The 16407-nt window shown below is 34.1% G+C and overlaps 2 protein-coding genes across 2 annotated transcripts; both read left to right on the top strand.

The window, feature by feature from the left end:
- Positions 1-222: 222 nt before the first annotated feature.
- Positions 223-4929, top strand: LOC131006165 (LRR receptor-like serine/threonine-protein kinase RGI5). Its single transcript, XM_057933341.1, has 7 exons — positions 223-1342; positions 1820-2038; positions 2368-2511; positions 2686-2829; positions 3205-3423; positions 3753-3896; positions 4548-4929. Exons 1-7 carry the CDS (start codon positions 715-717, stop codon positions 4757-4759), a joined length of 1710 nt encoding a protein of 569 aa, XP_057789324.1. The 5' UTR covers positions 223-714; the 3' UTR covers positions 4760-4929.
- A 959-nt stretch (positions 4930-5888) lies between these two features.
- LOC131013167 (receptor-like protein 9DC3) lies at positions 5889-7760 on the top strand. Its single transcript, XM_057941218.1, has 3 exons — positions 5889-5955; positions 6046-6261; positions 6544-7760. The coding sequence occupies exons 1-3, from the start codon at positions 5889-5891 to the stop codon at positions 7758-7760; spliced, it is 1500 nt and encodes a 499-aa protein (XP_057797201.1).
- Positions 7761-16407: the final 8647 nt, after the last annotated feature.

Below are 16407 nucleotides of genomic sequence, written 5' to 3'. Positions count from 1 at the left end.
AAATAATAGATTATTAAATAAAATAACATTAATTACACGTACAACGTACGTTCTTTCTGCTAGTTACTCAAAATGACTCGAATATTCAAATTGCAACAATTGCTCTATTTTCAGGGGGCAATTGCGTAGAGCTTGGTTTTAGATTGCGAAGTGTGAATTACCCTTTATTATATCTTATTCAAAGATCACAAAAAAGGGGGATTTAAAGTCTCCCAAATCTATTATAAAAATAGAGAATATCTTCTACTTTTGCATGTTATTCTACCACTTCAAATAAACAAACAGGTTTTGTTGTTTATTCAACTGACGTAGCCCTCTGATCACGGCCAAAACTTATAATGCTATTTTAATATGAATATTAGGGTCATTTTTTAAGATTTGGGTTAGACTCAATCTCCCAAATCGAAGAGAAAGTAGCTTTCCATATAAATAGTCTTAGTTGCTTTTGCCTCCAAAAATCACTCTTTATAGTTCCACAATTATTTTCTTCGTCTTTTCCTCATTCACACTCCAATTAATTATTTTCTCCGGCTTCGTCGCTCCAATGGGAAAATATTATTTTAGCTTTGAATAAAAGGAAACTCTCCATTTCCTACTTCATCATTAATCCTTCCCATTTGCCCATCATATCCACACACACTCTATATATACATGTATATGGATTTCATAGTTCAATATTCTAAAAAATTACTACTGTCAAAATAAAGCCAAAAAATGCCAAAATCTCCCCATTTTCTCATCCTTGCACTACTCTTACCAATCCATTATTTGATGGATTATAGCTCAGCCAAAACCGATATCAACACCGATCGTTCTTCCCTTCTCGCCTTAAAATCCCAAATCACATTAGATCCTCAAAATATATTGACCCAAAATTGGAGCACCGAAGCCAGTGTTTGCAGTTGGATCGGAGTTACTTGTGATTCACGTTACAATAGGGTTACTCAGTTGAATATATCGTCCATGGGTCTTGTCGGAACCCTCCCACCAGAAATTGGGAATCTTTCTTCTCTCGTTTCTTTAGACGTGAACGAGAACTCCTTTCATGGCCCCATTCCCCCATCTATCTTCAACATGTCATTTCTAGAAGTTTTGGAACTAAGGAATAATAATTTGTCTACCAGTTTACCTCTTGATATGTGCAAACGCAATCTGCATAGTCTCAAGAGGCTTCATATATCTTACAACGAGATGTATGGGGAAATACCATCGAGTTTGGGGCAGTGTTCACAGCTTGAGTATCTTTCTTTGTACAATAACAATTTCACTGGATTTGTGCCGACAGAAATTGGGAACTTGACGAAGCTTCAAACGTTGGACCTTGGTGAAAATAAGTTGACTGGTAAGTTCATTCCTATATTTATGAGGTCAAATCATGCATTTAATGCCATATTATTTAATTCTTTAATTTATGTGCTTTATGTTTGAGTGTCAAATTTAAAATTTATCTCAGCTTAATTGTATGTATAAACTCTATTTGGACCACTAATCCTTGATACTAGTAAATTGCAAGGAGCATTACCTAAATCCTTGATCAATTGTCAAAGTCATATAATTGTGTCTTTCACAAATTTATAAATGACTTTTCCATATAACATTCATTAGGACTAGTAATCTAAAATACTTTGAATTAAATATACTATATTTATAAAGAATTCAATATATTCATTTTAAATGTTAAGTAGGATGTGTTAGCGTGTATTTACATGACATTGTTTTATATTTAAAGATTCATAGGTTAGGGTGATAAGTAATATTTTCCATATACGTTTCAATCTAGAATTAAACTAACTTTGTGTGATGATTTGAATATTTGTAGGAGTTATTCCACAAGAGATACATCATCTTCATAATTTAAGAGTGTTGGACTTGAGTTTGAACAAGTTGTCAGACACTTTGCCACCAACCATTTTCAACATGTCTTCCTTGGCATGGATTGACTTATCAAGTAACACACTTAGCGGGGCATTGCCTTCAGAAATTGGGAACAAGAAAGCAGTACTAGAGTCTTTATACCTTGAAAACAATGCTTTAACCGGTAAGATTTCTAACTCTTGTAGGGTTTTACACATATTCAAATGTTTCTTAATTTTCACGTATATTTAGCATTTACAACCATTGTGAGACCCTTAACTTCTTCTCAAATCTATATTTGACTTTTCCATATAGCATTTACAGCTATGTTTCTGAAATCTATATTGTTCCTTGTCTTCCATTGATTAGTGGAATAAATATCATTATAGTTAAATAGTATACGGCTCAAAATTTCCCATCCGATCAAATCATGTGTTTTTACCTAATATTATTGTTATGATCGTTATACTTAACAATATGGAACTTGACTTTGATGACTTCATTATTCTCCAGGTACTATTCCGAAAGAGATTGGAAATCTTCATAATTTGCAGAAAATGTGGTTGCATTCCAACAAACTTAGCGGATCAATCCCGAGAGAAGTGGGGAACATGACATCTCTGGGAGGCTTACAGCTCGGCAGTAATAGTTTAAGTGGTATGATTTATTATCACCTAGCCACAAGTTTAGCTCCTCAAGCTAGCTTGCGAGTTAATTTCTTTTTTTTGGGATTCCCACAAACTTAGTGGAGCTTTAATTGCACCCACAAATTTGGAATATTAACTCTTTGTCGCTCACACCTTTTTAACATTTATTTAACTTTTCCGCCAGGTACTATTCCTAAAGAGATTGGAAATCTTCGTAATTTACAGTACTTAATTTTGTCTTCCAACAAAATTAGTGGATCAATCCCGAGAGAAGTGGGGAACATGACAGCTCTTGACCAGTTATTGCTCGACAATAATACTTTAAGTGGTATGATTTATTATTTAGCTAGCCACAAGTTTAGGTAAAAGATAATATTGTTTGTTAAATTAAATAGATGCAAAGTAAAAGATATTTGATAGGTTTTGGAGAGTTTTTATTCAGGTCATTAAAAGATAGTAATAGATTGTAGAGTTTTAAACATATTCAACATGTTTCTTTTCAATTGGAACCATCTTCAGCACTCGTCTCTTTATCCTAAAAGATATATGGAAGCACTTAATCTTTTATTCCTTGGAAACAATGACTTTGACTTTAGGACGCAAACATTAAAATGTTCATAAATTAGGGTGATAATTAATATTTTCCCTATACGTTTCAATCTAGAATTAGACTAACTCTTTGTGATGATTTGGATATTTGTAGGAGTTATTCCAGAAGAGATACATCGTCTTCATAATTTACGAGAGTTGAACTTGAGTTCGAACAAGTTATCAGGCACCTTGCCACCAACCATTTTCAACATGTCGTCCTTGGCATGTATTGACTTATCAAGTAACACACTTAGCGGGGCATTGCCTTCAGAAATTGGGAACAAGAAAGCAGTACTAGAGTCTTTATACCTTGAAAACAATGCTTTAACCGGTAAGATTTCTAACTCTTGTAGAGTTTTACACATATTCAAATGTTTCTTAATTTTCACTTATATTTAGCATTTACAACCATTGTGAGACCCTTAACTTCTTCTCAAATCTATATTTGACTTTTCCATATAGCATTTACAGCTATGTTTCTGAAATCTATATTGTTCCTTGTCTTCCATTGATTAGTGGAATAAATATCATTATAGTTAAATAGTATACAGCTCAAAATTTCCCATCCGATCAAATCATGTGTTTTTACCTAATATTATTGTTATGATCGTTATACTTAACAATATGGAACTTGACTTTGATGACTTCATTATTCTCCAGGTACTATTCCGAAAGAGATTGGAAATCTCCATAATTTGCAGGAATTGTGGTTGCATTCCAACAAACTTAGCGGATCAATCCCGAGAGAAGTGGGGAACATGACATCTCTGGGAGGCTTACAGCTCGGCAATAATAGTTTAAGTGGTATGATTTATTATCACCTAGCCACAAGTTTAGCTCCTCAAGCTAGCTTGCGAGTTAATTTCTTTTTCTCTTATTTCATTTAATAAATTATTAATATATCGATAAATTAACAACTTTATAGTTTATAAAGTATTTTCTTAATTTTATTAGAAATTACAATTAAATCAAGTTATGATGAGTAAGAACAAAGGGTGAATATTTAAATTAAATAAATGGATCTAAGTCATTTTGGTTGATATTACAGGAGATCCTAATGATGATCAAGGTGAATATGATTCAACAATAAGTTCATATTGTAAAAAGTTAAAATAGTATTCATAATTGTAATATTTCAATAATATTAATTTATAATATTAACCACTGTCTATTTTACAACTTCAAAACAGACCTTAACTTCTTCTCAAATCTATTAGAAATGGATATTGGGCTCATTCCTCCCTTAAAAGGCCTTATAAGGGAGAGGGTTGTCTCACCATATAAAGTGGCTCATGCCACTATCTCCAATCTAATATGGGACACTTCAATAAAATCTACATCTGACTTTTTCCATATAGCATTTACTGCTATGTTCTTTTCCCAACTGATCGAATCGCGTATTTTACTTAAATAATATGGAACTTGACTTTGATGACTTCATTATATATTCTCCAGGTGCTATTCCAAAAGAGATTGGAAATCTTCATAATTTACGGTTCATGTGGTTGGGTTCCAACGAACTTAGCGGATCAATCCCGAGAGAAGTGGGGAACATGACAGCTCTGGGTAGCATACACCTCCAGAATAATAGTTTAAGCGGTATCATTTATTATCACCTATCCACGAGTCTAGCTCCTCAAGCTAGCATGCGAGTTAATTTCATTTGATCTTCTTTAATTATGTGGTATGTTGTCTTTGAAGTTGGTAGGGGTCATTCATCGTGTTGTTATTTTATGTTATGCATAATTACTCCTCTTTTCAGGTCCAATGTCTAAATCCTTGATCGATCAATTGTCAAAGTCTAAATAAAAATAACAATAACTCACTAACATAAAATAAATTGGTACATATCAAGTAAACTTTAAATTCTATATATATGTTATCATACCTTGAGATGTTTGTGTTTGATAAATCAGTATGACCCCTAAATTTCTCAAAAAAATATAATAAACCTTATACAAATAAATAATAAACCTTATACAAAAATTATAATAAAACCTTATCGATGATTAATGGTAATTTATTAATATATCGATAAATTAACAACTTTTTAGTTTATAAGTATTTTCTTAATTTCAGAAATTACAATTAAAAATCAAGTTATAATGAGTAAAAATAAAGGGAGATAATATTTAAATTAAATAAATGGATGTATCTATCAAGTCATTGTGGTTGATATTACGGGAGATCCTAATGATGATCAAGCTGGAGATGATTCAACAATAAATTCAAATTGTAAAAAGTTAAAATAGTATTCATAATTGTAATATTTTAATAATATTAATTTATAATACTAGTGGGACCTATATATACAATAATTTGTGTCCGGCCGGAATCCAGTCATCTAGACATTAATTAATAAGAAAATTCTGACTTTAGGACACAAACATTAAAAGATTCATAGGTTAGGGTGATAAGTCATTTTGGTTGATATTACAGGATCCTAATGATGATCAAGGTGTATATGACTCAACAATAAGTTCATATTGTAAAAAGTTAAAATAGTATTCATAATTGTAATATTTCAATAATATTAATTTATAATATTAACCGCTATCTATTTTACAACTTCAAAACAGACCTTTAACTTCTTCTCAATTGCAAATCTGTTAGAAATGAATATTGGGCTCATTCCTCCCTTAAAAGGCCTTATAAGGGAGAGTGTTGCCTCACCATATAAAGTGGCTTTTATTCAGGTAATTAAAAGATAGTAATAGATTGTAGGGTTTTAAACATATTCAACATGTTTCTTTTCAATTGGAACCATCTTCAGCACTCGTCTCTTTATCCTAAAAAATGGAAGCACTAAATCTTTTATTCCTTGGAAACAATGACTTTGACTTTAGGACGCAAACATTAAAAGGTTCATAAATTAGGGTGATAAGTAATATTTTCCCTATACGTTTCAATCTAGAATTAGACTAACTTTTTGTGATGATTTGGATATTTGTAGGAGTTATTCCACAAGAGATACATCGTCTTCATAATTTAAGAGCGTTGTACTTGAGTTTTAACAAGTTGTCAGGCACTTTGCCACCAACTATTTTCAACCTGTCTTCCTTGACATGGATTGAGTTATCAAGTAACAAACTTAGCGGAGCATTGCCTTCAGAAATTGGGAACATGAAAGCACTATCTACTTTACAACTTCAGAACAATGCTTTAATCGGTAAGATTTCTAAATTTTTCATGTATATATAGCATTTACAGCCGTTGTTGAGACCTTTAACTTTTTCCATATAGCATTTACAGCTATGTCGTTCTCAAATCTATATTGTTCTTTGTCTTCCATTGATTACTGGAATAAATATCATTATACTTAAATAGTATATATAGCTCAATCTCCCAACCGATCGAATCGCGTATTTTACTTATTATTCTTTTGATTGTTATACTTAACAATATGGAACTTGACTTTGATAACTTCATTATTCACCACATTATTCTCCAGGTACTATTCCATCCTCCATCTGTAACTTGACATCTCTTGAAGCTCTTCTTCTCTCAAATAACAATTTGGAAGGAACAATTCCACAATGCTTTGGAAATTTGAGCAAATCTTTGTTCATTTTTCATTTAAATGTAAATCAGTTTAGTGGTCTCATTCCATCATCATTTAGCAAGGGATGTGGCCTTGTGTCCATCAATTTGAATGGTAATAAATTGCAAGGACCATTACCTAAATCCTTGATCAATTGCCAAAGACTACGAGACCTCGACGTCGGAAATAATAGAATACAAGACGAATTTCCCTTTTGGATGGAAGTCCTTCCAGACCTTCAAGTGCTGGTCTTGAGGGCTAACAAGTTTTATGGTAACATGTCACTTCCTTCGCAAACCAAGATTCCATTTCATAATTTGCAAGTTTTAGATATATCTCAGAATAGATTTGTGGGCTCTCTGCCTCAAGGATATTTCAAGAATTTCAGAGCAATGATAGAGGTAAATGAAACATACTTGCCAATTTACGACACCTTCTTTAAAGATTATGTGGAGATGAGGCTCACCTTGAAAGGTCTGGATCAATTATTACAGAGATTGTTGTCAGCCTTTACAACAATCGACTTATCCTCCAATAGATTTTCTGGGAGTATTCCACATTCCATAGGAAATCTTAAGATTCTCAAATACTTGAATCTGTCCCACAATAACCTCATAGGAAATATCCCTTCATCTCTTGGAAATTTGAGTGAACTTGAATCTTTAGACTTGTCGGTGAACAAGTTGGATGGAGAAATTCCAAGTGAATTGACAGGGTTGACATTTCTTGCGAAATTAAACCTTTCAATGAATAATTTTGTGGGACAAATACCACAGTCTAAGCAGTTTTCCACATTTGAGAATGATTCATACGTGGGAAACTGGAGACTGTGTGGAGTTCCGTTGACGAGAAAATGCAACGACGAGAACAGGCATCAGATGCAGCCAGAAGAAGATGATGATGAAGAAGATGAGTTTGGATTTATAGATGGATTTGGATGGAGAAGTGTGGTGATGGGATATGGAAGTGGATTCATAGTTGGAATTGGAATTGGTTACATTATCATTAGAAATGGAAGGCCAAGATGGTTAGTGGAATTCTTTTTTGGCATTGGATATAATAATAATAATAATAAGAAGAAGAAGAAGAGACGCAGCAGAGCTACACCAACACGCAGAAGAACTTAATTGTGTTAAAGAGTAATTTGTAAAGTCTTTTCTCTAAGTCTGTTAGAGTTCTTCAAGAGTCAAGTCTTTATTTGCATTAATAAGGCTCTTAAGTATTTATGCCTTTTCGTATGTATCCATCTACTATAAGTATCTTCTATGTAGTTTGGATCATCATCTACTTCTATCAATAAAACCATAAAGCAAGAGCTGTAGCTTTGCATTCTCTCATATAAATCTATTTCATAGAATATTCTCCAACAAATTTGGTATCCAGAGCGCAGGCTCGTCGTCGTTATGACAACCCCTCCAAATTCCATTTTCTCATATACAGCTAGCCAAGTTCCAATTTTCGATGGTGAGCACTACGATTACTGGAGTGCTCAAATGGAAACTATCTTTCTCTCACAAGATCTTTGGGAAGTAGTCGAAGTCGGCTACGAGGTTTCTCCAAATCAAGCAGGAGATAAAGCGAACAGAGACAACGTGAAGAAGAACGCAACAGCGTTAAGGATTATTCAACAAGGTCTCAGCAAAGCCATCTACCCTCGAATTTTCGGCAAAAAAAGGGCGAAAGAAGCATGGGAAACTCTAACTAAAAACTGAGTTTCAAGGATCGGATAAAGCAATCTCTGTTCGGCTACATTCCTTATGGAGTCGATTTGACAGTCTGTCAATGAAAGAAAGCGAGCCCATAAAGGATTTCTTCTCCAACGTTGCTGAAATCGTCAATCAAATTAAGAGTTGTGGAGATGACGTACCTGAAAAGAAAGTCGTTGAGAAGATTTTGGGGAGTCTTCCCCCAAAGTTCGAGCATATTGTCGCTGTCATCATTGAGACTAAAGATCTCAATAAGCTCACTCAATACGAACTTATGGGATCTTTAGAAGCTCACGAGCAGAGAGTAAGCAAATACAACAATCAACCTTTGGAGCAAGCATTTCAAGCCAAAGGAAATACTTCAAAAAAGTCCCCTCAACAAGGGCGAGGAAATTCATCTCGCGGAAACTTCTCGAACCGAGGGCGCGGAAGAAATTCTCCACGAGGAGGCAGAGGAAGAGGGAGGACAGATTCTTCCTCACAACAAAAATCTGGTAACGCTGATCTCGAATGTCTTGTTTGTGGTAAAAATAATCACGAGTCTAAAGATTGTTGGTGGAAATGCACTAGATGTAAAATTCCTAATCATTCTAATGATGATTGCTGGTTTAAGAAAAAAGAAGAACATGGTGACAAAAAGAAAGGAGTAAATTTTACGGCGGAGGAAGAAGAAAATAAATTGTTTTCTTCTTTCATGGATGCTGGAAAAACTAACCACACTTGGTTTTTGGATAGTGGTTGTAGCAATCATTTGACAGGAAATCAGAAAGAGTTTCATCAACTCGAGGCCTTCACGTCTCACGTCGAACTCGGTGACGGGAAACATGTCAAAATTGAAGGAAAAGGAACTGTTACTGTGCACACCAACAAAGGTAACAAATTCATCCATGATGTCCATTACTCTCCTGATATCTCTCAAAATCTTTTGAGTGTTGGACAAATGATGAAAAATGGATATAAGTTGGTCTTTGATGAGGGACAATGTGAGATTCTTGATAAAAAGACTGGAGATATCTCTAATGTCAAGATGACCTCAAACAACCTGTTTCCACTCAACTTGACATCCACCAATGTTGCTTGGAAGAGTGCTACTCCGGACGATACTCGTCTTTGGCATTTGAGGTTTGGCCATCTACACCTCAAAGGTCTGCAACTTTTGAAGCAAAAAGACATGGTTGTTGGGCTGCCAGAAATCAAACTTAAAGAAGAGGTATGTGAAGGATGTGTATATGGAAAGATTCATCGTCTTCCTTTTCCAAAGACATCCTGGAGGGCCAATGCACCACTCGAGTTAGTGCATTCAGACATTTGTGGTCCTACAAAAACACCTTCGTTGGGCAATAAGAGGTACTTTCTACTTTTTGTTGATGATTATACGAGGATGACTTGGGTTTACATTATTGAGCAGAAATCAGAAGCTTTCATGAAATTTCTGCACTTCAAAGCTCTTGTGGAAAAACAAAGTGGCTATGCACTTAAGTGCCTCAGAACCGATCGAGGTGGAGAATACATCTACAAACCATTTGTGGAGTATTGCAAGGATGAAGGAATTAAGAGGCAGCTTACAGTTCGTCATACACCACAACAAAACGGTGTTGCCGAGAGAAAGAATCGAACTATCGAGGAAATGACCAGAAGCATGTTGAATGGCAAAGGACTTCCAAACAAGTTCTGGGCGGAAGCTCAAAATTCTGTTCCACCAGAGAATGATTCAGAGTCGGACTCGGAGGATGGTCGTCCAAGAAAAGAACGCTCACTGCAAGAGATTTATGCCTCGTGTAATGTCTCATTCTTTGCAGGAGGATATGAAGAAGCTGTAAAAGAACACGTATGGAGAGAAGCAATGGATGATGAAATGAGATGCATCGTCAAAAATGCAACTTGGACAGAATTAATGGATCTTCCAGAAGGAAAAGAAGCCATCGGATTGAAGTGGATCTATAAGATCAAGTATAACGAAGATGGAAGTGTGCAAAAACACAAGGCACGGCTGGTCGCTAAGGGCTATTCACAGCAGCCCGGGGTCGATTTTACTGAAACTTTTGCACCAGTCGCGCGGATGGAAACAATCCGAACTTTTCTTGCTATTGCAGCTCAAATGGAGCTACAAGTGTTTCAACTTGATTTTAAATCTGCATTCCTAAATGGCGAGCTGGAAGATGAGGTGTATGTCAAACAACCTCAAGGATACGAAGTAGTAGGGAAAGAAGAAAAGGTTTACAAATTGAAGAAAGCTTTATACGGCTTAAAGCAAGCCCCACGAGCTTGGAACAACAACATCGATGCCTATTTCTTAAGCAATGGATTTGTGAAAAGTCCATCAGAATCATCTCTCTATGTGAAGAAAACCGAAACTGATTTTTTGATGGTTTGTCTTTACGTTGATGATTTGATTTATGCAGGAACAAATGGCGCTATGGTGAGATTGTTCAAGGAGACAATGATGAAAGAATACGAGATGACTGACCTTGGCTTGATGAAGTACTTTCTCGGAATTCAAGTAAGGCAAAAGAAGGGAGAGATTTTTATCTCTCAAGCAAAATATGTTTCTGACTTGTTGAAGAAGTTTGGAATGGAGAGTTGCAAGTTGGCTGAAACTCCCATTGCTTTGAATGAAAAGTTGGAGCAAGAAGATGGAGCAGAAAAGGCTGATCCTAGTCTGTACAGAAGTCTTGTTGGTTCTTTGATTTACTTAACTAACACAAGGCCTGATATTCTCTATCCTGTGAGTCTTATTTCAAGGTTCATGAGCAATCCGAGCAAAATCCACTTTTCCGCTGCGAAAAGAGTCCTTCGTTATCTTCAAGGAACGAAGAACTTTGGAATCAATTATCAAAAAGAAGAAGGAAACATGTTGATCGGCTTTACGGATAGTGATTGGGCCGGAAGTCAAGACGATAGGAAAAGCACGTCGGCTTACATTTTCTGCATTGGTTCCAAACCAGTTTCATGGAGTTCTAAGAAGCAAAGTTCAGTTGCTTTATCATCTGCAGAGGCCGAATACATCGCTGCGAATGAAGCTGCACGGGAAGCAATATGGTTGAGGAGAATTCTGAAAATTCTACAGCAAGATGTCTCCGCACCAACACCAATCTTTTGTGAACACCAATCTTTCATGCAAGGTCGAAGCACATCGAGTTGCGGCACCATTACATTCGTGACATCATTCGCAAAGGAAAAATTTTCTTGGAGTATATCAAGACCACGGAGCAACCAGCAGATATCCTCACCAAAGCCGTGGGTATTGAGAAACTTCACCAGTTCAAGGAAGCTATGAAGATTACAAATTACGAGGGGGTGTTAAAGAGTAATTTGTAAAGTCTTTTCTCTAAGTCTGTTAGAGTTCTTCAAGAGTCAAGTCTTTATTTGCATTAATAAGGCTCTTAAGTATTAATGCCTTTTCGTATGTATCCATCTACTATAAGTATCTTCTATGTAGTTTGGATCATCATCTACTTCTATCAATAAAACCATAAAGCAAGAGCTGTAGCTTTGCATTCTCTCATATAAATCTATTTCATAGAATATTCTCCAACAAATTGAAGGCTTGTGCTCGAATTGTGTTTTCTTTTTCTTATTTCCTTTGTAATGGCTACGTTAGTGTGTTTTTAGAGTTTACGAAATGTTGTTGTTTGTTCAAATATGTGAAGTTTTAATTTTATCTCGTTTAGGTAATTTTTTGGATAAACTAAAACAGTTTTGTGATTTTATTTGTTAAATATTTAGATTATTAAAAATGTAATCCTCTTAGTGACATAGAACTGCTTGCTGGATTTCTTCGAGCAAAAATACGACACATGAATCTAGTTGGAACAGATTCTGTTAAGCCTATGAACAGATCCTCAAAATCATCAAATTGATTTGGAGAAATGAGCGTTTGTTTACTTATAAATCGTTGGTTTGTAGTGGCTGTTAATTTATAAATAATGTTTTATACAATTTTTTTGGCTCTTGTTTTATTAATTAACTAATTTAATTTAATAATATACAAAATATCTTACTTCTTATTCTATATAAAAATAGAAAAAAAGTGTAATTAAATAAAAAAAATAGTCATAGACTTTTGTCATGCTCGTAGAGAGGCCAATCGAGCCGCTCATTGTTTGGCAAACTTTGCCACTTGGCATTCTGATGTAATGATCTGGAGATCGGATTTTCCGAGTTGGCTCCAGGAGATTGTACATCGAGATTATGAATGAAAGACCTTTCCCTCTCAAAAAAAAATAAAAATAAAAAAAATAGTCATAGAAAGGTGTAGTGAATTTAATTTTATACAGCCAATGAAAATAGACTACAACGTAAATATGCTATATCATGTGTCATTTTATCGAATGTGTTGCTTTATCGAAGATATCTCTCTCTCACTCTCCCCTTCTCTCTGAAAGGGCTTTTTAGATTGGAGAAAGAAAGCTGAGAGGGTTTGAGCGGAACATTTTGAAACTAAACGACGCCGTTATTAATGAACCCAATTTGGGCTGGCTTTAATGGGCTTTATACTTTGAATGAGTCCAGTACATGAATATTGTGATGGGCCTCCATAGATACATATAAAGTGAACTAATTGAATAGTCATTTTGTACTATTATAATGATAAAAAAAAAATGACATTACGAAAATAAGAAGATAAATTATTATACTAATAAGTTACAACCATGAAGCTCCGTAATCATCCTGAATTAACTCTATTTCGCTTACTATTCACAACCACGAATTTCATTTATCATGAATTGATAGTATTATTTATCTATAATTCACGATCAAACTATTTTTAAGTCGTCAAATTGACGAATATTCTTAGTTGCGAGTTGATTTGATTTCGCCTATAATTTACAACTACAAAACTTCTTAGTCTCGAATCAAGGGTTTTTTTATCTTTATAGCTATTTTTTTTTACAATATGAAAATGATATTTTAATATATATATATATATATATATATATATATATATGAACTATAAAATGGCCTTTTAAAACTTTTAAAGATAAAAGTTAATTAGCCACTAACATAAAAAAAAAAAAGAGATCGATAGATTTGGTTGTAAATTATAATCGACCATATTATTTCCTCTGAAAATAAATGACGGCGAATTATGAAGAAAATCATAAAGAATGTAATGATGCTTTAAGTCAATGATAGTAATTAATGTTCATATGCATATTAATTGCCGTGACACGTCAGACTTTGTTTATAGTTATAGATATGGAAAATCATAAAAATAATTTTAGAGGGTTTATTTGTGTCTATTATATCATCCCTAATGGTTTCTTATATCCACTTCATTTTGGAACAAGCATCAAACATTAGATTCTGACGAAAGATTTTTGGTTGGAACATGATCGTATTTTATGTTTATTTTTTCCATTATATATATTGGTTCCATGTTGGTCAAGATTTGGTTGTATGTGTAAACAATTTTTTTGTATAAAGAATTCATAAGTAAACGCTCCTTTTTTTTTCTTTTTCTTTTTTTCCTTTGGAACTTAATAAATAAATAAATAAAATTATAGGAATTTTTTTTAAAAATAATTTATGTGTGAAACGATTAATTGACGAGTAATATATACTTTACAACAAATTAATTGCGTGAAAAACTATTGCTAATCTTTTGTTGCCACGCCACATCCCTCTGCAGCCCTTTTTCTCTATCGTCGACGCCACCTTCTCCATCGTCGCCATAACCACCTCTCTCCGTCGTCACCTCTTGCATCTTTATTGTTACTGTAAAAATTGTTTTTCATTTATTATTAATGTGTTTGATTGGTCTCTTTTCTTTGTTATATGGCTTTTGGTAACTTAATTGGGCTAATCATTATTGAAATTACTTAATTTTTTGTTTATCACTGAAGAAGAAGATTGCATTTTGCATTGGACTCTGTTTTGTGTAATTAGTTAGCTGGTAAAGAAGCTATCAAAATCTTGAGGGAAACGAATCCAAAATAGGTCAACAAGTTTCAGAGATGGAATAGAGGGCAGGAACTTTTAATTCTGGAAAAGAAAAAAAATCACCATCTTTTGATTTTTTTTCAAACTTCTCCGATGTCCACGATGACTCTTTTCGATGAATTTAAAGCTGAGGTGACATAATAATGCCAGTGTGTCATCATTGTGGATCACAAATGAAAACAACGTCGTACAGGCTTTGTAAATACAAATTTGAAGAACTTTTAATGCAGAAAATCATAAAGTAAATAATTTTGCTCATTTTTTTATAAATTAATTTTGCTCACTTAAAACCAATTTCAAAATAAATAAACTATCAAATAAAATACGCAAATAAACCTTGAATTTAAAAGCATCAAGCCATGACATAAACATAATATAATAATATTATAACTTAACTTGATAAATCGAATATGATATGAAAATAGTTTAAAATGCATGCAAAACTTATTCTAAACAAAATATGAGATATTGCATTAAATTCAAAGGGGCAACAATTTTCAAAATATGACTTGAGATGCCCATTCGACCCTCCACTGCATCTCCAACTTCAATTACCTGAAATATTTGTAAAGTATGGGATGAGCATGCACAGTATACTCAGTGTGGGATATCATGCAATAATTGTCCAAGTTAATAAAACGATAACACATACGATATTAACATTTATAACATTTACTCGCACGGTGACATACCAAGGACCTTTCCGTCCTGGACCTATTCAACGGGCCCCTGTCTATTATGGCTGCAACCTTAACTTTTACATTTAAATCGTATTGTGGCATACCAAAGACCTTTCCGGCCTGGACCCATTCAACGGGCCCCTAACAATATATAATTTAACTCGTATACGGTAAACACATAATATTAAAATGACCACAACATGTATTAAAATGAAATCTCACACTGAAAATTTTGTACTTGATTAATAACTTGAGTAATTCACATCAACAGTTACGTTCTAGTCACGCCGTACCTAGTCAGATAAATTCAGATAATAGATGTAATCAAGCTTTTTTTAAAGACAATTTAAATAATTTTAAGAATTGTTCTATAGCACAAACCCAAAGTCACGAGCCTAATAAATAAATAAAGTAGTAAAATATGTATACTTTCTTGAGGAACTTAGCTCAAAATTTAACTAATAAAGCATGTTTGAATACTTAAATATATAAAAGTAGATTTGAGCCCATTTATGCCAAAAATCAAGTTCACTATTTAAAGTCCAAGAAAAGAAAGTGTTCAGTCCAATTATAGAAGCCCATATTAAATATCCCTAAGCCCAAAACTCATTTCAATTTAGTAGATTGTTAGTTATGCTTTCTTTGTTCAATTTAATTATTGTAGGGTATCTTCGCCTAGCCAGGGTTCACCGCTTGATTCCCGAACCTCATGTCTTCCCCACTTCGTGCTCAAGCACTTCTTCTCTCTTCCTTCCTTCAATTATGCCTTCTTCTTCACAGCTCCTCCTTCCCTCTCCTTCAGATCTGCACAGAGAAGACAAGAAAGGAGTAAAAAGATACAAGGAAGAACAAAAGAAAGAGATAAAAGAAGTTAGGGTTCAGATGAGGGAAAAGGTGTCCTCGGGACACAGGGGCTCAGATTTTCCCCCTTAACACGGCAACTGATGTGTGCATTTTAGTTACTTAGTTTGGTGTGTGTTTCGCCATGATTTTATATGATTTTACATGGTTTGTGATATTTTGGCGCAGGAATTAGATGGATTGGAGATGGATGCTCGTGGATGGAAGAAGTTGGTGAAAGTTTAGAATTATGGAAGAAGTTGATTGATTTTGAAGATGTTTAGAGATTGGGCTTGAAATTAATTGTTTAGAATTTATTTAGCCCAAAACTCTTGTTTTTAATTAATATTTTGCCTTAATATTATTTAAGGGGCCGAAGCCCATGAACTAAGAGTCGGCCAATTAGGGATTTTAATTCCTTAGTTTGTTTTGATTAGGAGAGCCGCTAGTTTATAATTAGAGATATATTAGGATTAGTTGTTATATATATATATTTAACTTTAGCATTAGATTTTTAGTTTTAGTTTTTTGAGAACAGCCGCACTTTTGGAATTTGATTAGCTAGAGTTGACTTTGTTTTTATTTCATGCAACTTTTCCCTTCCA

The sequence above is a fragment of the Salvia miltiorrhiza genome, chromosome 1 (genome assembly GCF_028751815.1).
Source record: "Salvia miltiorrhiza cultivar Shanhuang (shh) chromosome 1, IMPLAD_Smil_shh, whole genome shotgun sequence".
Taxonomy (NCBI): domain Eukaryota; kingdom Viridiplantae; phylum Streptophyta; class Magnoliopsida; order Lamiales; family Lamiaceae; genus Salvia; species Salvia miltiorrhiza.
This window is presented reverse-complemented; position numbering and strand designations above follow the sequence as displayed.

What these genes read in the sequence shown, in the direction of transcription:
- LOC131006165 (XM_057933341.1), top strand. Translation starts at nt 715, where the DNA reads ATGCCAAAATCTCCCCATTTTCTCATCCTTGCACTACTCTTACCAATC. An exon ending in TGGTGAAAATAAGTTGACTG is followed by an intron (nt 1,343 to 1,819) that starts GTAAGTTCATTC and finishes GAATATTTGTAG; the next exon opens with GAGTTATTCCACAAGAGATA. An exon ending in TGAAAACAATGCTTTAACCG is followed by an intron (nt 3,424 to 3,752) that starts GTAAGATTTCTA and finishes ATTATTCTCCAG; the next exon opens with GTACTATTCCGAAAGAGATT.
- LOC131013167 (XM_057941218.1), top strand. Translation starts at nt 5,889, where the DNA reads ATGGAAGCACTAAATCTTTTATTCCTTGGAAACAATGACTTTGACTTT. An exon ending in TAGGACGCAAACATTAAAAG is followed by an intron (nt 5,956 to 6,045) that starts GTTCATAAATTA and finishes GGATATTTGTAG; the next exon opens with GAGTTATTCCACAAGAGATA. An exon ending in TCAGAACAATGCTTTAATCG is followed by an intron (nt 6,262 to 6,543) that starts GTAAGATTTCTA and finishes ATTATTCTCCAG; the next exon opens with GTACTATTCCATCCTCCATC.